General features: G+C 41.4%; 1 protein-coding gene and 1 long non-coding RNA gene across 3 annotated transcripts; one reads left to right on the top strand and one right to left on the bottom strand.

The window, feature by feature from the left end:
- The first annotated feature begins 2,432 nt into the window (after positions 1–2,432).
- On the top strand, positions 2,433–12,038 carry LOC135776726 (1-phosphatidylinositol phosphodiesterase). Of its 2 annotated transcripts, XM_065287603.2 has the most exons (4): positions 2,435–2,617; positions 2,848–2,935; positions 9,512–10,082; positions 11,515–12,038. In XM_065287603.2, the coding sequence occupies exons 2-4, from the start codon at positions 2,880–2,882 to the stop codon at positions 11,785–11,787; spliced, it is 900 nt and encodes a 299-aa protein (XP_065143675.1). In that variant the 5' UTR covers positions 2,435–2,617; positions 2,848–2,879; the 3' UTR covers positions 11,788–12,038. The 2 variants fall into 2 exon arrangements, with proteins under 2 accessions (XP_065143683.1, XP_065143675.1); XM_065287611.2 differs by lacking the exon at positions 2,848–2,935 and having other exon boundaries at positions 2,433–2,617.
- Positions 12,039–12,813: 775 nt separating this feature from the next.
- On the bottom strand, positions 12,814–14,100 carry LOC135776736 (uncharacterized). The gene is made up of 3 exons (XR_010544183.2): positions 13,779–14,100; positions 13,183–13,246; positions 12,814–13,025 (listed from the first exon to the last, which is right to left on the bottom strand). It is a non-coding gene; the product is annotated as an uncharacterized lncRNA (long non-coding RNA).
- Positions 14,101–25,702: the final 11,602 nt, after the last annotated feature.

The raw sequence follows: 25,702 nt of genomic DNA, 5'->3' as shown, positions 1-25,702 counted from the left end.
TGCTGCATAAAACAAGGATGAAGGATCATGGATGGATGAATGTTTGGATATCTGTTATATGCAGATATATAAACAATATCCACCTTTAAAATAAAGACAACATTTTATTGAATTATTTGTTTTTAAACTAATCGTTTGTTACAATATGGGGTAAGTTGTAACATTTGCACTCCTGTCACTTTCTTTGTAATTGTACAATAAATCCCACAAACTTAAAATGTTCATTTGTAGCAGAAATGTGTGTTAAATGTTGAATGTAACTTAAATATTTTTTGAATCATAGAGCCAAAGTCAAAAAGCATTAGGTTGTGTCCCGCTTCCCCCTACTGCAAGGTTAACAGCAAATACAAAAATGTGGCACATCCATTCAAATTCTAAATGCAGTTATGCATGTTTTGTTTTGGCCTTCTTTTAAAAGTCTTGAAAACACAATATGGGTTGCATACTCTCCAAGGTACTGTATACACAACAACAAAGCTGTTTGTTTTGTTTTTATTCAACGTAAGCCGAAAGCAGGAACATTTCCAGGAGTCTGAAACTTTTTCATTCACCCCTGGGAAAAAGAACAGTGGTTAGATCACAGAAAATGTAAACTTATATTTTCCCATAAACCCTGGAAAAAATGCTGTCTTTGACCATGTTTATCATAGCAGCTCGGGCTTAATGTTTATTCACACCGAACCTTAATGTTTACTCTAGCAGATAATCTCTCTTACAGTATGCTAATTTACCTCTATATTTATTTAATGTTTTTCACCAGCATGGTAATATTTTACTTTTAGCTGTATTTCAAACAGAACTACGACAGTATTTCTGCCTTTTACTTTGTTTGGCTTATTAATAAATATATAAATTTTACATATAGTGAGAGTTGAAAGTTTCTTATTTTGTTTTATTTTTTGAAAACACACACTGTAAAAGTGAAAAGTTGGTTCAACTTAAAAAGTTACTTCAGTTAGTAACACCTACAAAATTTGAAATGTGAAACTAAAGTGAAATTTTAAGTTGAATTTTTTGATTTTTTTTAGGTGTTACAAATTGAAGTAATAAATTATTTAAAATGATCCAACTTTTTTAGTGTATTTATTTTAAGAACTATTCAAAGCAAGGAAAAATGTACATATTCCAGACAGATTATAACAGATAACATAAAACAACTTGGCTTCCCAACAAGCAATTTTGCATGTAAAAGGTGTCTTATAGTGTCCAAACACAGCCCAGACGTCTGTGCTGTAAGGGGGTGTGCATACCAAAACTTTTAAACACGGCTAAAAATGCAAGGCGGATGCCGACTGCCAGCTTTTTTTTCAGCCGACTGCTTTCTTCACCTGAGCGCTTAAGTTTGCTATGATAGTTTTGCTTTGTTTATCAGTTGTTGAACGATGGTTGTTGTGATGTTTATCCCGCCTCTCCTTCACTGTGATTGGACAGCCGTGTGAGAACTGACATTGACAAGTGGAACTTTTCACACAAAGTTGAATATTTTTCAACTCTTGGCACTCAGCGTTGAGCGCTTTTAGTGCAGAAAAACGCCAGCTGTTGGCATTTTTTAAGAGAGCAGAACTTCCATTGGAAACAGTTGAATACATACGCCAACCAGCGGCATTAAAGGGACATTACACTTTTTTTGAAAATATGCTCATTTTCCAGCTCCCCTACAGTTAAACATTTGTGTCATACCATTTTGGAATCCATTCAGCTGATCTCCGGGTCTGGCACTAGCACTTTTAGCATAGCTTAGCATAATCCATTAAATCTGATTAGACCATTAGCATCACGCTAAAAAATAACCAAAGAGTTTTTCCTGTTTAAAACGTGACTCTTCTGTAGTTCTTGGTAGGTCTACTAAGATCGAACAGAAAATTAAATGTTGAGAGTATGCCAAAATGAGAGTATAGTTCCTAGCCATATCTGCCTAGAAAATTGCAGCTTTTAATTTTCTGTCGGTCTTAGTACACGATGTAACTACAGAAGAGTCAAGTTTTAAATATAAATATCCAAACTCTTTGGTTATTTTTAGCGCGATGCTAATGGTCTAATCAGATTCAATGGAGTGTGCTAAGCTATGCTAAGTGCTACTGCCAGACCCGGAGATCAGCTGAATGGATTCCAAAATGGTAAGAATCCAATGTTTAACTCTATGGGAGCTGGAAAATGAGCATATTTTCAAAAAAAGTGGAGTGTCCCTTTAAAGCTTTGGTGTGCACGTTACCAAACAAGGCAAAATTTGGGCTGTCAGTGAAAAGTGTATAAATGTCTAAGCCCAAAAATGAAATAAATAAATAAATGAAACACCTTGTAATCACTGTTGACTTGATGCAATATCATATAAATACAGCATATCTCTGTCTGGTCCACATGAAACTGGAGATCAAGCTGTTTTTGTTTTCTCTCATTGAGTCAGCTTTTTTACTTTACACCACTACTAGGCACAATGACGGCACAAACAAAGGGGTCAGTTGGTATCGGTGCCTCCAACGAGATCAAGCCAAAATTGTGTAGTTACTGGGAAAGACATGTGCGAAAACAACTGTTGGCTTTGAGTCTTAACCTGACGCTGCCTGCAGTAGTCTGCTCTCTGTGGTATCAAACAGTTGTCAGAAAACAAGAAAACAAGGTAAGATTTCTTGGGTATAAGATATGAACTCCTAATCAGATTTTAACATTATCAAGTTTTTTCAGAAGGCTTGGTGTTTTTCCATTTTTGTGGAAAAACTCCAGAATACAAATATATCACCATTAAGTAATTACAAAATGTCTGCTGTTTAAGCAAGGCGAAGTCTCGCCAGAAAAAGTGCTGTAATTGTGTCAAGTGAAATTTAATTATTTTAATGATTATCTTTATAGTAAAGGATCAGTAGCCATTTGAAAGGCTCATTATGGAAGGCACCAGAGGACACATTTTGCAGCTAATGGTAATGGGCATTTTGCTGGGGTAAGGTCCTTAATACCCATAATTGTATAACCCTTTCACAGTGTATTACATAACAAATTGCGGTTCTTATTTCATTTTTAATAAAGGAAAATCCATTTTACTGTGAAGAAGAAAAGTCATCCATCTATTATCCATTATTTTAACACTGGCTTTTATATCAGACTGGCCAAATGTATCTGGTATTACAGTATCAGCAGCACATAAATCCATTATCTCATTTCATTATACCCACAGATAAGCGTATTTTTGAGGTAATCTTCCTCTATCTTTAAGTGAGATGTACGGTTCCCTTTCAGTCGGTCACTACGACGTCACGTCGTGACCGACGAATTGGGAACTCGCTTAGAGAGACCAATCTGCTTCGTACTCTACTAAAACGCCAATGAACTTGGCATTGAGATATTTGCATAATGCTGGCGCCGCCCCGCCAGGTGCGTATATAAGCCACAGGTGCAAATATGGAAATTAGCTTTTTTCGCTTCGAAAGCCGGCATTATCTGCTACTGAGAAGCTACTCTCTGCTCTTCTGGGAACGGTTGCTGAAGTTGATTGACAAGCAGTACTGACACAGCGGACGCTCGCAGTATTCCACTGCTCTGCATCTTTTTTGTTTTGAGTTTAGTGTGTGCGTTGCCTCTCCCTGTGCGCATCATCAGCTGAGCACCTAAGAGTGATTTCCCTAAAGAGTGATACGTGAGAGCTCTGTGTCTTTTTAAAGACAGCCACTCTCTCGTATATTCGGAGATCAGCGTCCTTTTCAGGATAGCTTTTCCTCCGTGCGATCTTGGATGCGAGAAGTACAGGGATTCCAGTGACGGTCACGAGCGCTGTCTTCGTGCTATGGCATCGAGCACTCCGAGGCTGCGTTCGTGGAGAGCTTTTGCTCTCTCTGTGAGAGCATAACCCTCTTGGATTGCGGAGACGACTGTCGTTTCTACGGGAACGGCGTCCGCGCCTTTGCAGTGCTGAACGCCGCCATGGTGCGGCTGTCAAGCGCTCGCAGGACGCTCTTCGCATCACTACGCTGAGTAGGACGGAGGATGCGTCCTTCACCTACCGGCCTTCTCATCCTCAGCCGGTTGAGGCTCCGGTGGAGACTGCAGAGTCGTGTTCTGCGATTTCTGCCGAATCCACTGGACCTCCTTCTGGTCCCGTCACTTCTACAGCATCAGAGGGGTGCCCATTTTTTCCCTCCGAGGCGGAGTCTTCCCGGAGATGGCGGCCGTGCCCGCTCGAGCGGCGGAAACGGTAGAGTTGGAGGGGTTAATCCCTCTCCGCCCGAACCGTCCCGCCCACATGATTGGTACTTCGGAGCTGCCCGGGCCTCTACGGTCCTCACCTCCTGTGCCTGCCTTTCCCGACGGCACGAAGAGCTGACGTGATTTGCGGCCGTCTCGGCCGTTCAGCTTCACCCCTCATCTCCCTCACTAACGGAGCCGCTAAGGGGGGATCCCTTCAGTTGAGCGGGGGGTTGCGATGCAGCTGCGTTCCTGGAGGGACCTCCCAACCCTTCCCTCCCGTGTTTGTATAGACAGTCGTCCGGTTACGGGCGCTGCCCATCAGGCATGCGGAGACGCGGCTTCAGCCCTGCACGCATTAACGTACTGCAGGTTCACCAAACGAGGCTTTAGAGATATACGAGGGAAGCCGCGACCTTCAGTCGTTCGATGTCCACCACAGTGTTCAAGATCGCCACCCTTGGCTATGTCTGGCTTATATGACGGAACAACTTCATGAATGCTCCTGTCTCACAGACCGGCCTCTTCGGCGAGCCCGGGGAGTCGTATAGCTCCGCTGCGCAGACTGAGGCGATCTCCTAGGTCGTGCCCCGGCGGATGAGAGCTGCCCTGGTCCACCAACGCCGGGTCCTCAGTCTGCCTCTCGCCGTCCGCGTCCTGCGGCGGCCACCTCCGTTCCCTTCCTCGGACCCCATCTCGGCAGCGCAGGGGAACCGGTCGTCAGCAGCTCGCCCCGCCCGCTTAGCCGCTTCCCGTGAAAATCGGGAGTTTAAGTGGCCAGAGACGGGCGACCCGGAGTGGCAGAGGATCACTCTTCAGGAGACAGTGATTCGCTCCTTCCCCCGGTAGAGGGTCGGGTGGAAAATCCTTGGTTTGCATATGTTCCACCGGCTGTCCAGCCGGTACCCACTTAACCACACATAAGAGTGCATTCCTCTTTCCTCTCCAGGTCTCCGGAGGATCGAGAGAGCCGTGAGCGGGTACACACCAGCTCCCCTACCTCTCCTCTATCGCCAGCGGGTGTCCTGAGGAGTCCGAGCTCTCCACTGAGGAGACCGGACCACCAGCACCCTCATCGGAGTCTGCGCTCTCCGCAGAGGAGACCAGACGACCGTCACCCTCAGCGGGCTCAGGTCAGTGTCTCACACACACATACTGTAGATGTTTATGCTGTCACAGCAGACGCACCGGCAGTATCACCTGTCTCGCTTCGCTGCCCCACCGCGGGTACTTCGGTAGTGTCGTTAATTCTCCTCGTACGGTCCCGGGATGCTTCGCTTCAGTTCCCAGCCCGTCTCGTTGGGTTTTACGCACTATCCGCCTCGGTTACGTAATACAATTACCGGCACTCCCCCAAATTCTCGGGCATTCGTTTCACTATTGTGAAGCGTCCGATGCACATGTACTGCGTGCAAAAGTCGATGTCCTGCTGGCGAAGGACGTTTCGAGCCGGTCCCTCTTACCGAGAATGATGATAGGGTTTTTCCAGCCTTTATCTCATAGTACCCAAAAATACGCGGTGGGTTACGACCGATTTATTTACGCACCGGCTCTACAAATCTGATCCTTTAGGATGATACGCCGAGGCTCGTATTTCAATATTCAGATCGGGTTGCAGCATAGACCTGTAGACGTGTACTTCATGTGTCCATCTCCCCTCGCCTTAGACCGTTTTTCGCTCTGCGTTCATGGAGTGGACATACTAATACTAAGTACACCATTCGAGCTGTCTCTCTCTCCCCGTGTCTCCATGTGCTAGTCACGGCATTTAAATCTCCGAGAGAGAGAGCGTTGTTCGCATTCTGCTTATATTTACGTCAACTATAATGGCTCGTTCTTGGCAAACGTGCGCGAACACAGAGATTTAATGCTTCAGCATCTCGCTCGTTTAAGTCATCAGGTCAGCTGGGAAAAGAGCAACTTTGCCCCGTGCAGAGGATCCTTTTCTCAGTATGGAAATAGACTCGATCGATTTATTGGCGTGTTTTACAAGAGCGCGCAACCAGTCAGTTCTGACTTGCCTCGGTTTAATTCGAGGAAGTACGCGGTCCCTCTGAAACAAATTCAGAAGCTCCTGGACATATGGCAGCAGCTGCGGCGTGACATCTGCTCGAGCTGCTTCATATGAGACCGCTTCAGCATTGGTTCTACGATCGAGTCTCGAGGAGAGCGTGGCGCAATGGCATACACCGTGTACCATTACAGCTGCGTGTCATTTCTATTTTACCCCGTGGTCAGACCCAGCATTTCTGATAGCAATATATGCCTCTGAGTCGGGTCTCCTGGCATTCTGTAGCATGCGATGCCCCCAGCACGGGATGAGCAGCCACGTATGACGGGCTTGCAGTCTCAGGGGTGTGCATAGCACCCCAACTGCCGCGAGCGGTGCGCTGTATATCTGGGACTTGTACGCTCCGCTATGGAGATGCGAGGGAAGGATGTATTAGCCGACACCGACAACATTGCGACTGTTGCGTTATTTACCGTTAAGGCGGTTTTTGCGCTCTCGTCACCTGTCGCATCTCGCTCGTCATCTCCTCCTTTGGAGTCAGAAGCATCTGAGGTCCCTTCGTGCCATTCACTTTCCGGGGACGCTCAAATACAGCGGCGGACGCGCTTTCCCGAGCTGCGCGCCCCGGAGAATGGCGACTCCACCCCCAGACGGTCCAGCTAATTTGGAATAAGTTCGGTCGTGCGCAGATAGATCTATTTGCGTCACCGGACGATACCCACTGTCGCCTGTTTTATTAACTAACCGAGGACAGCCTCGGCGTGGATGTGCTGACACACTGCTGGCCGCGGGGGATGCGCAAATACGCATTCACTCCAGTGAGCTTAATCGCACAGACGCTGTGCAAAGTCAGGCAGGACGAGGAGAGCCTTTTATTAGTCGCCCCGTACTGGACGACCAGGAATTGGTTTTCAGAGTTAATACTCCTCGCGACAGCCCCTCCCTGGCGAATTCCCCTGAGGAAGGACTTTCTTTCTCAAGGAAGGGGCACATTTTGGCACCCGCGCCCCGACCTGTGCGATTTCCATGTATGGTCGTTGAGCGCGCGCAAGGTTTAGGTGATTTATCGCAAGCGGTATCTAACACCATCGACGCGGTACGAGCACCGTCCACAAGACGGGCTTACGCGCTTAAATGAAACCCTTTTTCGTCACCTGGTGCTCTTCGCAACGCGAGGACCCCAGAGAATGCTTAACATTGTGCTTTTATATATCTTCAACACAGGTTAGATGGTAGGCTGTCACCCTCCACCATTAAAGTTGATATCGCCGCTATTTCTGCTCATCACTCGCTTATTAACGGCAGATCAGTTGGCAGCATGATTTGGTTATTAGATTTTAAGAGGCGCTCGCAGGCTAAACCCCTCGCGCCCTCCCTCTATTCCTCCTGAGACCTGTCCATGGTGCTGAAGCCCTACTACAGGTTCCGCGTTCGAGCCTTTGCAGTCTGCGAGTCTGAAGTTTTTGTCAATAAAAACTCCGACCCTGCTAGCATTGGTCTCCGTGAAGAGAGTAAGGAATTTACATGCATTCTCTGTTGACGATTCGTGCCTTCAGTTTGGTCCTGCTGTCTCACTGAGACCCAGACCAGGCTACGTGCCCAAAGTTCCCACCACTCCCTTCAGAGATAAGGTGGTGAGCTTGCAAGCGCTGCCCCCCGGAGGAGGGCAGACCCAACCATGGCTTTATTATGCCCCGTACGAGCGTTACGCATCTACGTGGATCGCACACAAAGCCTTAGGACCTCAGATCAGCTCTTTGTTTGTTATGGTGGCCAGCAGAGAGGGAAAGCTGTCACTAAGCAGAGGATGTCTCATTGGATAGTTGATACTATCGCCCTTGCTTATAATCTGCAGGGCATTCCTTGTCCATTTAATTTGAGAGCTTACTCTACTAGAAGTGTAGCCTCATTTTGGGCATTCGCTCGTGGTTCCTCGCTAACAGACATCTGCAGAGCTGCTGGTTGGGCGACACCTAATACGTTCATTAGATTTTACAGTGTTCGTGTCGAGCCTGTCTCCTCTCGTGTTCTTTCCTCGTTAGGGGAAGCACAGAGAACAGGCTCGCAGGTCGGCTTGCAGCCTCCGACTGCTGCTCCAAACTGAGCTCAGTATGGAAGGCCTTCGAGCCAAAAACGCGTAATAAATTGTTTTGCCTTCCTCCGCTGCCTTGGCAGCCTGATGTTGCGGAGCATCCGCTGCCAGCCTCTCACTAGCTGCATCCTCGCGAACCTGTGTTTGGCTCGGGCATCCACATTGCGTCCCACCGGGTTCCTTTGTGAGTATTTTTCCGTGGGGTTAATCCTACTAGCCCACGTTTCCCTCAGCAGAGCACTGCTTTGCTTACACAGCCACGGCTGTCATTTATACCTCAACTACGGTTGACTTTCGCCCACCAATAGCCCTTAACGGGGCGGTGGCTTCCGCAGCGTCCCTATACCGCTCAGATAGGGCGCTTCCCAGTCGCTGGCACTACTGTGGGGTTAAAGGAACATCTAGTGCCCGGCCTTCTGCCTTAAAACCTAATTCTCCTTATCCTTAAGTGGAACCGGAGGGCTTTACGCAGACACTGGAAGAGGTCAGCCCTCAGTGGCGTTTTGGTAGGGATTCCCAATTCGTCGGTCACGACGTGACGTCGTAGTGACCGACTGAAAGGGAACGTCTCGGTTACGTATGTAACCCTCGTTCCCTGAAGGAGGGAACGGAGACGTCACGTCCCGTCGCCACAGGGCTGCTCCCTGCTGTTTATCGGCCGGTCACACTTTCCGGCTTTCTCAGCGAAATGAAGCTAATTTCCATATTTGCACCTGTGGCTTATATACGCACCTGGCGGGGCGGCGCCAGCATTATGCAAATATCTCAATGCCAAGTTCATTGGCGTTTTAGTAGAGTACGAAGCAGATTGGTCTCTCTAAGCGAGTTCCCAATTCGTCGGTCACGACGTGACGTCTCCGTTCCCTCCTTCAGGGAACGAGGGTTACATACGTAACCGAGACGTTTTTCATATCCAGGGGTGTGAAAAGTACAAAGACATTTATGTTTAAAAAGTGAACGTGTTTTGCCAAAAGTAGAAAAGCCAAGAAAAGTAAACTTTCTTTGGTTTGAAATAGACTGAAGAAGTCAAGTAAATCAACTTGGATGAATAAATTGTTAAAGCAACTGGTTTAGTTGAATCTCGGGACTCTATAGCAAACATCAAGTGATTTGAGCTCAGTGAGACTGATCAATTTGAATCATCACAGATTCTTAATAGTCAATGAAATATGTGCTTTACACCTCTGGACATTATTTGATGCAATCTGATCTTTATCTGACCATAAAATTCACAGCCTGGCAAGCCCAGGACAAGGGGCCATCCAGACACCTGACTATGATGACACCTCCACACCTGAGATCCTAAACCCTTCCTGGATGGCCAACATCTCTAACATCTCTCCTCTGTCAGATGTGACTATGCCTGGCACTCACAACACCATGGCCCTATACGGTGGATCACTCTCCGAGTGCAACTCCTGGACCCTTGCTTTCCAACTACGTGCCGGAATCCGCTTTCTGGACATCCGCGTTCGTCATGTTAGAGGCAACCTACACATCCACCACGGGGTCTCGTATCAGTACGCCCACTTTGGGGATGTGCTGACGGACGTGGTGGCCTTCCTGAGGGAGTATCCGAGCGAAACGGTGCTGATGAGACTGAAAGAGGAGTTGAGTAACACTGGCGATATCTACAGTGCAGCTGTGCGCTACATTAATGAGTATGCCCACTGGGACCTGCTGTGGCACAGCCGCGAGATGCCCACCATGGGAGATGCACGAGGAAAACTGATCATTCTGCAGGATTTCTCTGTTCCTGAGCTGGGGATGCGGTACAATTCGCTGGACATCGCCGATCACTGGAAGGTAAAGTTATATTTTATCTTGATGAGTTGCTACAAATTAAAAAATGAAGTTGACTTCTTTCAACTATATTTTATAAGTTATAACTTTAGTCAAAATAAAAAATAATAGTAACTTAAAATGACTTGTAAATCTGAGTTGATTCAACTAAAAAATTTAAGTTAGCAAAGTTTTGCGCAAAGGCTCAATTTTTTAGAAAATGACAAAAAAAAATAACATTTAATAAATAAATACAGTATATGATGTCTCTATATATTCTAATTTTTTATAAAAAAAATACATTTACTTTCCAAGGTGCAGTTTCACATACAGTAACACTAAAGATGCAATGTTTTTTTTTTTTTTGGTAAAATGACAAATTTTCACTAAATTGTACCTTACCACAAATCACAACAGTAACCTTTGAGCTGTCAGGTATGATTTCACAGAAAATCAGAATTTTGACTCCTTATATTTAATTTCCAATCTCTAATCATCTATCAACTGTCTTTAAAAATCCATCAAAGAGGGAACTCTTTCCCCGCCATTGACGAATTATCTCGTCAATTAAGAGAAAAAAATATGCATAAAAAACATGTGCCTGGTGAATTTTTATGTTAATCTACAATATCGCAAATGTATATAAAAAAACTAACCAAAAACGTTATTTACTCATTTTAAACTGTGTGTATGTTTTGATAATCATTCTGAATTTGATCTTTAACAAAATTCCTTCACATAAATGCAATTATTTCAGATTTTTGCATAAAAAAATATTTTTAAAGGTGCAGTGTGTACATTTAAGCAGCATCTAGTGGTGAGGTTGCGAATTGCAACCAATGGCTCAGTTCACTGCTCACCCCTCGCTTTTGAAACGCATAGAAAAGATACGATAGCCACCACCGGACAAACATGTCATCTTCGGAGACAACTTAGTAAATAAAGTTTGTTCGTTAAGGGCTTCTGTAGAAACATGGTTTTACAAAATGGCGACTTCCATGTAGGGGGACCCTCGGTATGTAGATAAAAATGTCTCATTCTAAGTTAATAAAAACATAAGGGTTCATTATAAAAGGTCTTTATACACCACTGAAAATATAGTTTTGTATATTATTTTGCATTTCTGTCAAGAGATCCTTATAAAAATTACACACTGCACCTTTAAAGAAAAATTCCAATATTTAAGAGTTTATAAGCAGAGAAAAAAATAGATTGGATGAAAAAAAAAATGTCAGTTTTGTTTGTTTGTTTATTGTTTGTTTGAAAGCAGAGGGTCTGTTCTTTCATTTGATATATTTGTATGTTTATATATTTTTAGAAGAAACTTTTCCTGGAAGGCATTTTGTGAAACTAGTCACAAAAAAATGATTGCGGGCAACTTTAAAAAAAATTACTGACAGGGAATGCGTTAAAATAGTACTGACTGCTGTAAATACCGTATTTTGTCTTACTGCAGGTACCCAGTTTAGTGCCAGAGGAGGTGAAGAAGAAATGGACAAGTGTCTACACTCATCTGGAGGCGGCAGCAGTGGGTAACAAAAACCAAATGTTCCTCACCTACAGCAGCGGTGCCGGTGTCCTGGCACATCCCAACTCCCTGGCCAAGATCATAAACCCCCGCCTACATGAATATCTGACAGGATATGTTGGTCAAAGGAAGCGATTTGGTATTGTAGCAATGGATTTTCCCGGAGCAAAGTTGGTGCAAACTATTATAGGATTCAATTAAGAGATATGGCATCGAGTCAACACCAGTATGCTTGGAACTGCCCGAAATATCATTGAATTGACACAAATTCCATATATATCAGACTTTTGATGGAAAGCCCCTTTCATCCACTTGAAATTACCATAATTGTCACAGAAAATGTTTCAGTTGGTGTTGCAAGTATATATATTTGATACTTGAGCAATGTGACACATTTCTGTGCTATAATGACAAACTATTTAATAAATAAGCTCTTCAGTCATTTAAAATAGCTTTAATGGACAGTCTCCATTTCCATGCTACTGAAAGTTAAACACAATGTTATGTGTCCTATGCTGTATTAAAAATATCTGTAGAAATTACAGTATTACCGGCAGGTGTTTGCCAGTAACTTACTGTAGATTTAAATTTATGTTATTTACTGGCAACAGTTTGTTAAATAAACTTTAAACATTAACAAGTCTTTATATTAACCAACTGTTATAGGCGCTCTAAGCGAATCTGTATGACGTCACTTCTTGTTGACGTTCAAAGTGTTGTAAAACTAAACGGAGCATAGCAAACTCCTCCCCTCCCCCTCCCTTTCCTGCTTTCTGAAAGAGTCATGAACGCGCCCAATTCCCAAATCCTTCTTGTCGTTGATTGGCTGAAATACTTTGTTATGTTTCGTAGTAGTAGATTTGACCACTTTGTTTTTGTTGCAGTTTGTGGAGCCTGGGCTGTCTACAGAGACCGCGTTTTTTACAGTGTGTTTAGAGGACAGGCAGCTAGCAGATAGTGAGGAGATGTTTACTGTATGAAACAAAACATTTTTATGGCATAAAACGCGTGAATTCGCTTAGAGCACCTTTAAGTGTTTTACCGAATGCTGTTCGTTTCTTTATTCTGTTGAACACAAGGAAGACAGTTTGATTAATGATGCACAGTGGACGTACTCATTGACTTTCATAGTAGTAGGAATAAAAAATACTATGGAAGTCAATGAGTGCCGTCAACTGTGTGGTTGCAACCAGGGGCGTAGCAAGCTTTTTAAAAGTGTGGGGGATGGATATATATAATTTAAAATTTGATATAAACGCACCAGAAACACGCGTATGTGCACCTGGGATGGAATTAAGCACCACCCATGACACAAACACACCCTCTCTTCCTTCATAGACCTCTTTCACAAACTGTAACATTCATTTTTCATTGCACACCTGTGAAACTTTCTGTGTCTCTCTCTCTTTTTAAACTGATGCCTCCAGCAACCTCATCTCCTAAACAAGGTGATAAAGGAATAAGGCTGTGGTACTAGCAAACCTTATTGAAACTTGAAAAGTAATATATTAAATTAATGCAAAAATATATAATGGTAATAGGCTACTGTTGTTTAATGTCAACATTTATCAACGACCAGCTTTCAACTTCACTTACAGGATTTCTCTTGAAAAAGGTGTCCATCTTCTCCTGCCTCTTTCTTTTCTGTATCTTATTGATACTGCGTGACAAAAAGATAATGGTAAGCTCGATAGTGACATGGGTCTGACAGGACTGTGACTGCTAAATTTTGCTACTTGTGCCCTGAAAAGCTTTTTCTCTGGTGGTCTAAATGATGTAACAATTTACAGTTTTGCATTAAAATAATATAGCCTACACTTTTCTTTCATTGTTTGCATAAGTTACCTGTTGAAGAACTATGTCATCATTTCTCATTTTTTTCTCCTTAACAAGTACAATCATACACAACAGGTAGTATTAACAAATTATTCAGCTATTCAACAAACAATGCTCAAAATATCAAATCGATTGCAATTTGTCCCTCATCCCCGTCAATTCCCTGCCTTCTTCATCACAGGTTATACATTGCATGCCACATTGTCTACACATGACCGAATTTAGCCAGCTGCTGAACAATAACCCAATTAGCATTAGTCCCAAACACATATCAAGCTTATTCAAAAACCTCAAAAGCATAGAGTTGATTAAAGTGTTTAATAAAGTTTTTTAAACACTCATTCAAAGTAGCCTACCTGAAGAAGGGAGATGTAAATAAACAAAGTTCCCGCCTCCTCAGCGCGAGCTGACCGATCAATCTAACCCACCAAGAGAGGCGGGACTTAAGACAGAACAGCCAATCATCAGCCGGTAACACTCAAAGCCGGCGTCATGTTTGAGAGGGGAGGGGGAGAGAATGCAGCGCAGCAGACAGAGAGCGGCCAGAGAAACGGAGGAGCGACTTTAATAAGGCGTTCTTGCAAAACTGCATAAAAAGTGTGGGTGTTGAACCCTCTCACCGGGAAAAGTGTGGGTGTTAAAACACCCACATCCCCCACGGGTGCGACGCCCCTGGTTGCAACATAAGATGTAGTAAATGACGACAGAATTTTCATTTTCGAGTGAACTATCCCTTTAAAGGGACTATCCCTGGTCTGATTCACGTTTTTACATTTCCTTTGGTGTGTAAGTATGTATTAGTACATGTTAATGATATGCAAAAGGTACAAACCCCAAAGTAAACGATGACACAAGTTATTGTCATCAACGTAAATCACTTTTTTAGACTACTGATTGTAGGCAACAGTTTACTTTCTGGGATTCTAGCTTCAGACATGTAAGTTAACTCCTGTTAGCATTGCATTGTAAGCGAATCTTTTAAACATGGTAAGAAACATCATTCCCGGCTGACGTCAGAGGTATTCAAGCATATCACAACGTACTGATTAGCTGGCCAATCAGGGACACAGAGCTTTTCAAATCGATGAGTTTTGTAATTATTATTTACTCTTTCACCGCCATTGACGAGATATCTCGTCAATTAAGAGAAAACGCTTCCCCGCCAATGACGAGATTTTCCGTCTTTCCGAAATACCGCTATTATCCACCAGGTGGCTTCCGCAACTTATACAACCCGGAAGTAGCGCCTCACGTGAAAGAGAAAGAACTCCGTGTATGTTTTAAAGATCGCTCTGCATCTGATCTCTATGAAAAGTCCTTTGCAAAAATTGAATTATCTTAGCTCTTTGCTCAAAATTGGGTGTTTTTGAAGAAACCTACCCATGTTTGAGAGGTGATTACAAGAGAACTAATGAAGGTAGGATGAAAGGTTTTTTTTGTTTGAAAGCAGAGGGTCTATTCTTTCATCTGATATATTGTTTGTTTATATATTTAAAGAAGAACATTTTCTGGAAGGCATTAAACTTTTGTGAAAATCATGAAAAATGCTGGCGCTGGCTGTCAACTTTTTTTTTAAATGCTGGCGGGGAAGAGTTAAGAGCTCCTTATGACATCATAAGGAGAGCCAAATATCAACGACAAATTTTTTCACATGTTTGCAGAGAATGGTTTACCAAACTAAGTTACTGGGTTGATCTTCATCACATTTTCTAGGTTTATAGAAGCACTGGAGACCCAATCATAGCACTTAATCATGGAAAAGTCAGATTTTCATGCCATGGCCCCTTTAAGTTCACATAATATAAATTTACATAATGAAACATTTAGTCAACCAGAATTAAACTTTTATTAAAACAAACTCATTTATAATGATTAAATACAATTCCCATACTTTCCATTTGATCCAACAGCATTTATTATCTGAGCGTACAGTGCCAGGTATGATGAAATATTGTAGCATCTGGCCACCATTAATGCACAGAAAGCTGGCTGCCAGCTGCCAACAAATGTTACAAGAGCACCTGTCCACGTTTGCAATTGTAAGACCAAGAAGAAGCATCTGTCAAATAGTTGCGGTTAAGGGCAATCCTACCATACAATGGCCAGCAGGTACAAACGTCTTTCTTTCAACAGTTCATGTAGGACTCCTGGGCCGCAGCCAGGTGTTATCAACACAAACTTTCTCACACTAAAATACTTTCCATATCTTTTACGCACCTAGCTGTGTAAAGCACAAGTTCAAATGTTTCAATCAAATCTGTCACTGCGGTGGTGTGTTGTTTGCAGGTGAGCCACATGTTTAACACTGAAGTCTGCAGATCTACTACAGGAACTCATAATGTACAGCAGCTAAACACATTTTTTAAATGAAACAGCATGAACATACAATGACCTGAGTGTGCCTTTTTAATGTACAGTATACGTGATGTGCTTCCATGAATTCTACTTTTAGGTTATGCTCTTACAAAAAGCCAAGGCCCTGTGCAAGGCGCTAGACTGTTAGTGAAAAACAACAGGAGGTAACCAGCTTTACATCCAGAAAGACACGCTTCTTCTCACCCCATTGCATCTCTCGACCATGTCTGGATCTTCACATCTGAGGAGCGAGCCATGAAGATCGCAAGACAAGGATGACAGAAGGTGGGTGACTGTGCTTAGCACTGCGTCCAAATTGTTTCGCCACCCCTCTGTTGCATGCAGATTGAGATGACGAAGAAATGCCCCAAAAAAGTCGTCAGAAAGCAAGCTTTAACTAAAAATGACCTTTTCGAGCATGCACACAATAAGAGTTTTTCCTGGCTACACAAAGCAAACTGCGCCAATTACAACCTGTCTGAACGCATAGAGTACGTCATGGTGTTTAAATCAATCAGTCTTTTGGCTTGAATGCCTCTAATGACAAGACGTCTGAGCAGTACAACCCTTGCTGATCTGAATACTTTAAACTCAGCGTGCTATAGCTCCGCTAAATTGATTTTACAATGTAAAAAATAATAGCCTCGGAGGGTGTTAAATCTGCTGTAGTTATTAATCTGTTCCCTATTTTGCTCTTGAATGTAGCCGGTCTGATTTGTGCAAATTCATCTTTGACTTTCTTTGCCTGAGCTAATTGTAATGCAAGTGCTCAGGCACTAAGTAACAGTGCCATTAGTACAAATTAAACTTGCTTGCGTAATGGGGCAAAACTAGTTCATCAGCAACAGTGTTATAGACTGTTGCTATAGGTACGACTTTTATAACAGCGCCTGAGGTAATGGTCTTACTGGCTAACTCGTTCTCCTTATTTAAAAGTCAAAGGCAATTACATTCAATTCCCTGCTAGTTTACTACAATTAGCAAGCAGACAAGCTTATCTATTAGGAAGCTTGTTGGGTAATTTGGGAGTCTAAGTAAATTTGTTTCTTCTTTGCTCCACTTGTGTAACTGTCCAGCCGCATCAGACTCTACTTTTGTATACAGCACTGCAGAAATATACAGTACATTTAATGTGGACATTAAAGTCCCAATGAAATCAAACTGACAATTCTTATTTTTTTATGTAAAATCTGAAAATGTACTTCCACCTCTTTGTGGCAATCATTCTTATGCTTATACACACCAAACTTATACTTATGCTTATGCTTATACACATTCTTAAACACACCAAACCCGAAGCATCGCGTTCCTCGCCCTAGATCACTCGTGGGATTTAACTTCGTGTCATGCAAATTTTTTGCTTGATTTGAATATTTGTAACTTTCAAATCAAGTTTTCGCAGCAATCGCACCACCCAATTCGCGTCATTCGCATCGCCCCACACAAGCTGCTGTCTATTCACGATGTAATCTACTCACGCAAATGGTTGAATTCCTGTTTGGTGTGTACGCCCCATAAGATGACATCAGTTAGACGGTTTGGCAGATGCATTCGGTAACTCCACCCCTCCAACTGTCAGTCTGCTGAATGAAACGCCTGCTTTTCTATATAAAGCACAGTGGAAAAAAACAAGCCACGCCCACTATTTTCCTCACGATATTCAGTTTTACTCGGACATGTGTCACAACTTCGATCATGACTTCCGGTTAACGGGAACTTTAAGAGTTACATTTTAAACCAACCCTTCTCTAACAAATTTTCATGGGATGGTCACAAAAGTTTGCTCATTTATCCGTGTTATTGTCACGGATCTCCGCATTTTCCCATGTCCGTACCACAGACTTTCTTTTCTATGTCAGTTTCACGTATTTGTTACTCAATTGTTTTTCCTATTTTTAAAACAGTGTTGCTTGAGTTTGGGGTTAGATTTGGGGTTTGGGATGTCACTTTAACTATTGGTTTATACAATTTTTTCCGCATTTTTAAACAATTGTCGCCTGACGTTAGATGTTAGAGTTGGGTTTGGGTTAGGATGTCATTTTATGTAACAGAAAGTCGTTCTAACCCCAAACCCAAGCGACAATGGTAAGAAAATAGGAAAAACAAGTGAGTAACCAATACGTGCAACTGACACGGAAAAGAAAGTCCGTGGTACGGACACGAAAAAATGTAGTGATCCGTGACAATGACACGGATAAATGAGCAAAGTATTCTGTGACTATATCACAGAAATTCGTGAGATCAGGCTGCTTTAAAAACATATGGCCGTAAATTGTCATAATTTTATAAACATAAAATTTCTCAAAAACAATTTTTAAGAGGGACACACAAATAATACAGACAAAATTGTAGTTGTAAGTATACAGTATGAATACACAGATGAAAGCCTAATATTCTTTGAACTTATATTATTTTGAAACATGTTAGGTAATGTTACAATCACTAACATTGTTGAAAAATGAAAAAATCGGTTATAACCCTCAGATGGGATGGGTCCTGTCCTACCCTACCCAGTCTTACAAGGTTTCGTGATATAGTCAAGTACATTTTTTATTCTTTTTTTTGTGATATTTTCTCGAATTTCCGCGTTTTTTCGTGATCGTATAACAAATTCCTGTTTTCGTGTGATTATCACGTATTGGTTACTCAACTGCTTTTTCTTTTTTTCAAACCATTGTCGCTTTGGTTTAGGGTTAGATTTGGTGCTTGCACTAGAATGTAATTTTATGTATTAGTTTATACTATTTTTTCTGATTTATTTTTTTATAGGGTTAGGGTTAGAGTTGTGTTTGGGTAGGGATGTCATTTTATGTAAATCTAACCCTAAACCGAAGCGACAATGGTAAAAAATAGGACAAAACAGTTGAGTAACCAATACGTGATAATCACACGAAAACAAGAATTCGTTATACAATCACGAAAAAACGTGGAAATTTGTGATAGTATCACGAAAAAATTATATAAAATTTACGTGACTACATAACGAAATTTCGTGAGACTGGGCTTTCCTGTCCCCCAGGGTTGTATTTGTTAACATTAGTTAATACATTAGCTAGCTTGAACTAACATTGAACAATACAGTACTTCTTCAACATTTAGTAATGTTATCTTCAGCATTTTACTAATACATTTTAACCGATAACATACATGTTATGCACAATAAACTAACATGCACATTTGTATTGCCATTAACAGACAGAAATAAATGTTAAGAAAGTATATTGCTCAATGTTAGCTAATGCATTTACTACAAACACAACCTTTTTGTAAAGTGTTACCATAAAATCATATACACATAACTATTTCTTCAATACCACAACAACCTCTGTGTGCAACATGCTGGCCACACAGCTTATAGTCTGTTGTTCCTCAGAGGACCAATTAGGTCAGACTGTGTATCTGAAAATGGAGATTCATTACTGTGGCACAGAAAGTGCTCCCATGTCAAATGTCACTTACATGAATTGCTGTTATAAATGTTCACCTTTTGTTCCAAATCTATTTAGTTGCATTTGAAATGCACATTCTAAGTAAAATCAGTTTGAATGATGGAGAAATGTTTTATATGTTTTATTTATACTGCTTTTTACGGCCCAATTTGGGCAGAAATCACCCTCTAACATCTTGCAAATATCCAGTCCTGACTTTCAAGAGCCCCGTGTCGGTACAGAAAGACAGCTTGTGCAGTAAACATCTAGGATTATTAGTCATTTGACGCAGCTGTTTAATTGAGGTGGGACCGAGGGGTTCTGTGTAGTGAAAGATTGGACGTGCTGCACAACAAATCAAAATGTGTCATAGCCGCCAATCGGTCTCGCTGGGAACTATGGGGGAGATTTAAAGGATGATGAGAACTATTGAAAAACATGATCCAAATAATGATAAAATGAACTGAGAGGGCCAAAAAATAGTATTGAGATGGGAAAAAAAAGGGGATTGTAAGTTTCGAAAATGGAGAGAAAGGCAAAAATAAAGAGAATGGAAGAATAGACGCCTTGCATGGCAGGAAACGCTGGCAGAGAAAAGCAGGAGGGGTTGTGGAGAGAAAAGGGGAGATTGGGAATCATAAAAAGAGGAAAGCGCATTTATAAACACGTCTCTATAGTAACCAACTGGTAATTTGGCTGGTGGGAGAGGAAGAGAGCAGGGGAGGGCATCAGGGAGCAGCATTTACCATAGGCCTGTTATTACGGAGAGAGAAAGAGGAACGAGAGTGAAGAATACAGGGATAAAAAGACTAGAGAGATGGTAATATGAAAACGATGGATAGAGAGACGGCTTGCATTAGGCGAAGAGGGAAAGAGCGTAGAATACCAAATAAAGACAAGTAATAGGACAAAACCAGAAGAGATTTGAGGGAGATGGAAAAACAGGAAGATGAGATTATCAAACAAATTTCAATGAGCCTCGAGATCTGTCAGGACTGTGCGGTAGAAAGCTTTTATCTGATTTTCAATCACTTTTAAAGGTTAGACCAATCAAATTTGCCCAATTTGACAATGGGAAGAATGAAAAGCAATGAAGGGGCTGTGAAACACAACGGTTTGGGTAAATAATTTCTTTAGCGCTGTCATCGAGGGAAATTTAGCTTGTGGTTATCTAATACAGATCTATTTGTTTGAAAATTTAGAAGTATTGCTATTAAAAACCAATTCCATTATAAAATAATTAATTCGGATATTTGATTCCATTAATGTATTTTAAATGTATGTGTTTTTCTATTGATGCAAATGACAAATATTGAATCTATAGTGATATAGCAAATATTACAATACAGTACTAGATACAAAGATGTATGTAATGTAATAAATCCTAATTATACCTGTTATATTACACCGTGCTCTGGAATGCCTGATTCTGATTGGCCAGTGGCGACATTCCGAAGTTTGTTATTCCTTTGATTAATAACACAGCCTTATCTAGGTACTGTAAGTCATCTTGACAAGTGCAGTTTAATACTTACAAATAAATGCAATATAAAGATGCATAATTAATAACATATATGAGACATACCCGTACAAATGATTAAACCAAATTCATGTTTATTTTGTTTGAACTTCATGTCTTGATTTAAAACCGCTAGGAAATAGTTTCGCATTTTTTCAAAATAAAATAAGAAAATATATCGAGTCATACATATATTTACCCACAAAGCGAGTAACCTTGTAATAAGTGGGATAATGTACAGCCAGCTGGTTTTTATTATAAATAAATCCCTTTTGGGTGATTCAAGACCACTTTGCATCGGGGTTGTGATCACAATGTCAATATTTATGCTCCGAACACCGGCTGACTATACATTATCCCTTAAAAGGCTAGTTCACCTGTCATCATTTTCTCATCCTCGTGTTGTTCTAAACCTGTATGAGTTTATTTTTTCTGATAAACACAAAAGAAGATATTTTGATAAATTATGGTAAGCAAACAGCTGATTGTAACCATTGACTTCCATAGTAGGAAAAACAAATACGATGGATTTCAATGGATATAATCAACTGTATGCTTACCATCATTTATCAAAATATCTTCCTCATTATTTATCGCAATACTTCCATAATATTTGTTTCCTTCTATGGAAGTCAATGATCAACAATCGGCTGTGTGCTTACCATCATTTATCAAAATATTTTATTTTGTGTTTATCACAAAAAAGAAATTCATACAGGTTTAAAACAACATAAGGATGAGAAAATTTTATTTTTAAAATGAAAATTGTTTGGGTGAACTATCCTCTTAAGCAAGAAGTACAGAGGTGTTTATACTATTTTTGTAAAATCATGTGCATGCGTCAAACACCTGTGTACATGTACGAGTCAAATAAACTGTGCTTTGCAAGGCTGTACGTTCGACCATGTGGGTACGTTCGTGTACATGTAAATAAACAAGTGTATGAGCAAGTGTTGCAAATTAGCTTAAGCTACAAGCACTATGATGCATGCATTGGATGGCTGTCTTTTCAGTTTGTCTATGTTTATTGTAAAATAAACTTAAACAAATTATACTCCGGATTTTACATAGCAGAACTCAAAGCCATTGAAATGTAATGTATCTATAAAAGTAATAGTATATGGGTTAACATAGTTAGGGTGAATTAATTGGTTGCATTTGTTACATTACGATTTCCGTCCCAGTTGCGTTAAAGTTTGCTGTGGTCCGAGTGTGAAGTAAATGACACATTTCCTTTGCCATCCTTCCTCAGTGTAAACCAACACTTATGACCGAGCTTCAGAGCCCTGAAAAATAGGGATGCTCGACACCACTGTTGTGGGTTATTGTGTGTAGATGCTTTTGGTGATACACAACCCCAACTCTGAGCGAGCTGCATTCTGTCTCTCGTTTCACAAAAGCCGTCCAGTTGGAGACGGGGCTGTAACCGTAACGGTCTCTAAATTGGACCGCCATTTACTTCAATTTCCAAGCCAACTGCTGCCCCAAATTTCAAAATCGTATTGGAATTGACCTCGTCTGTGCATTTGTGGTACTGCATGTGCACAGTCGTGCACACACTTTGTATTTTGTGGGTTTGGATGCATCCGCCATCTTTGGCAACTGTACAGAGGTACGTTTGTGGTTCTGTTCCTCCTACTCCTGAGGTTCTCGCGTATCGGGACACCCAAGAATAATAGTAGAGTCACAGTCTCACCAGCGAAAGCCCCTGGAGACCGGTTCCCTTGATGGGGGAAAATGAAAACTTCTAGCCTAGAATGCAACATTAATCACATCTGCACTCCCACAGGACCAGCCAGGGCGCACCGCTAGGGTTCAACTGCAGTGAGTAGAGTATTAACAGTCGTGTACCACTGTCTCCATGACTGATGGTGCGAGGCTCCAAAGGGAGTTTTCTTCTTAATTCATAAGCTGGAGAAGGTGGAATACGACCCAATGTCACACTAAAATCACTAACGTCGAGCAAAACAAAACTGCCCAGCCAGGTTACAGTGGACATATAAAGGCATGTTGTCAAGATTAATGGGCAGAACAAATCTACTTATATGCAGTCTGGATGTGTCTTGACCAGGTAGCCTCAAGGTGCCATATTTCTTTTGTTTTGACTGTTGCATTCTGGGAAAGGCCCATGGGGATGTATATGGAACTAATGGTTGTGTGATGTGACACTCATAGTCATAGCTGCTGTTATACTGTTATGCTGTCATACCCCACTGGTGGTGCTTGTTGTTCTTTCACAGAACTGAGAAGGCAGCACTTAAAGCGCTGTGGGGAAATTGACTTTTGTGAAGAAAGTATTTGCTATGGTATACTTTAGGTACATATTCTTTTTTTTAGCAAGAGGAGGACAGATTTCAATTTCAATCACAATCGATAACTACATAGAGCAGTGGCAGAGGTTTATGAACTGTAGGTGCTCTGTACACTTCACTCTGTAGAAGATGTGTAGCAGATTTTTCCTTAAGCTTTTGCACAGTCCTGTATGTACATTAAATATTCATACATACTCCTTATTTACTAATTCCCCATTTTATAATCATATATCGGTATCCTCACCTTCAAAATCCCAATTTATCCCATGATGATCAAAGCTGCCCCTACTAAAAGCGAACTAAGTGGTTGCTTAGGGGCCCACCACCACTAGGGGGCCCCCAAAGGGTTTTATGACCATAGACCTTGACCTAAATTACCTCACCTGGGCAACCTTACGAATGTCGGTAATAAAATGTTCGATGTTGCTAATAAGCGACAAGCAAGAATCATGATGTTTGATTGATCGCAAACTGAATGTAGCAAAGCCCGCTGCCTAGCACTGTCGCTAATATAGACCCTTTTACAGCCCACGTGATCAAATAGAATGCGCACGCATTTTCTTGCAGAAAGTTTATCAAAACAAATGTCTGGTTGTTCCGTTTGGTTGCACTAATATAATTTACTAATATACAGTACGTATATGTATCTGGCCGCTTTATATTTGGCCATCTGCTAACGTCTTCTATCCACTCCACTGTAGTACACGGATCTGGTAGCTGTGTCGAAAAGGTTGATAAAGTCAACTTTTTAAAATAACTTCACAGTGTTCCTTCACTGCTGATTATTTCAGTTGCCAAAATGCGCGCGCATACGTTGCCACTTCATCATTGTGTACAAACAGTAAAATGGTCTATACAGCATTTGCTCGTGTCCCCGCTAGGCCTGCTGTCGCCACAATAAAAAAATAAAAGTAGACCGTTTTTAAGGTGAAAACCATGTGATAGCTCAGGTAGCATAGCGGAAGCTTGAAGAACAAAAATGGTAACAAACACACCAGAAATACAACATAGAAATAAAGAAGCAAAACAAATCTTTCCCCAGAAGCAAGTATAAAACGAACTAAACACAAGCACATGAGAGCTGAGATAAAGCATGACTTGCATTCATTCTTGCCAAACATACTGTAGCTGTTTTAGGATGAAACCTACTGGCCAAACTTCTCCTGGCTTTCAGCTGGCCCTGGTGAGTTCAGACACCCTGGTACCCAGAAGAATCCAGGAAGAAGCAGTTTCCCCAAGCAGTAGTGCGTTTCCACGTAATCCTGCTAATCCGGCATCTCTCCATGTGCGGCTCTGGAAATTGTGCTTTGATCTCTGGCCTGCCGAGAAGCTCTCCCGACTTGTTCCCCATCACTGAAACTCAGACTGGGTCTCCAAACCCCCTCCATTGACCCGCAAGGACAACCAAAAACTGGCAGAGGACTTTATCACTCGCCAGAAATTATTTAAATCGTGTTAAAAGCGATCAACTTTGCAATAACCTTGATACTTTTTCATAGCATGGCGTGAAATAATTATTTCAGATTTTTTACTTTTGCATTCTCTAAATATTCACTTTGCATTACGTTCTGATTGGTCTGTTATTAAGCTCTTTAATGGAAATCCCATTTGTTTTCAAATATGCTAATACTGCTACGTTTGCAGTGAAGTATGCAAATGAAGACAAAATGCTTGCAGGCGTACTTCCAACACTCAGTAATCCACCCACTCCCACACCTACTCATATATTCACCCTTATATATAAAAATGGGTAAGAAATACATTTCTTGGCAATTGTCTAGACTCACAGCTAAAGTCCAAGGTCAGTCAACACGGTGTAGTTCAACTTAAAATGATTTCATTAAAAAACTTGTCTTGGCTCTTAAACGACAATGCAAGAGAGAATGTGCAAGATCAGAATTTTTATTAAGTCTTTCTCTTTTTTGAATAGTTACTAGATCACTCATTAATAATTCAGAGTAATGAAATGGGATTTTAAATCTCCATCATCTATTTAAATATTCAGCTGAAATTAAAATGTTTGGTTTGTAATTTTCTCTTTCTAGCTCAGTCCACTAAATTTGGCCTCGGGTTCATTTGCCTAACAAGCAGCAGATATGTTTTAATCCGTGGCAAAGGCTACAGCATCTCACAAGCATAATTGCAGGCTAGTGTTTGCTAAATGAACTTGTTTACAAGACTTCAAAGTGTGTGAGGTAATGACCATACGCAGGCAACTGGAAAGGAAAATTTAAAGTCTGATATTAAATGTGTTCTCAGTTTGTAACATCACAGAAAAAAAATGATATTAAAGAGACACTCTACTTTTTTTAAAAAAAATAGGCCAATTTTCCAGCTCCCCTAGAGTTAAACATTAGATTTTTTACCGTTTTGGAATCCATTCAGCCGATCTCCGGGTCTGGCGGTACCACTTTTAGCATAGCTTAGCACAATCCATTGAATCTGATTAGACCATTAGCATCATGCTCAAAAATGACCAAAGACTTTCGATATATTTTTTCTATATAAAACTTGACTCTTCTGTAGTTACATCGTGTACTAAGACAGACAGAAAATTTTAAGTTGTGATTTTCTAGGCAGATATGGCTAGGACCTATACTCTCATTCTGGTGTAATAATCAACGACTTTGCTGCCGTAACATGGCTGCAGCAAGCGCAGTGATATT

This window comes from Paramisgurnus dabryanus, chromosome 19, assembly GCF_030506205.2.
Source record: "Paramisgurnus dabryanus chromosome 19, PD_genome_1.1, whole genome shotgun sequence".
Classification (NCBI taxonomy): domain Eukaryota; kingdom Metazoa; phylum Chordata; class Actinopteri; order Cypriniformes; family Cobitidae; genus Paramisgurnus; species Paramisgurnus dabryanus.
The sequence above is the reverse complement of the archived record's forward strand: the minus strand, read 5'-3'. Positions and strand labels throughout refer to the sequence as shown.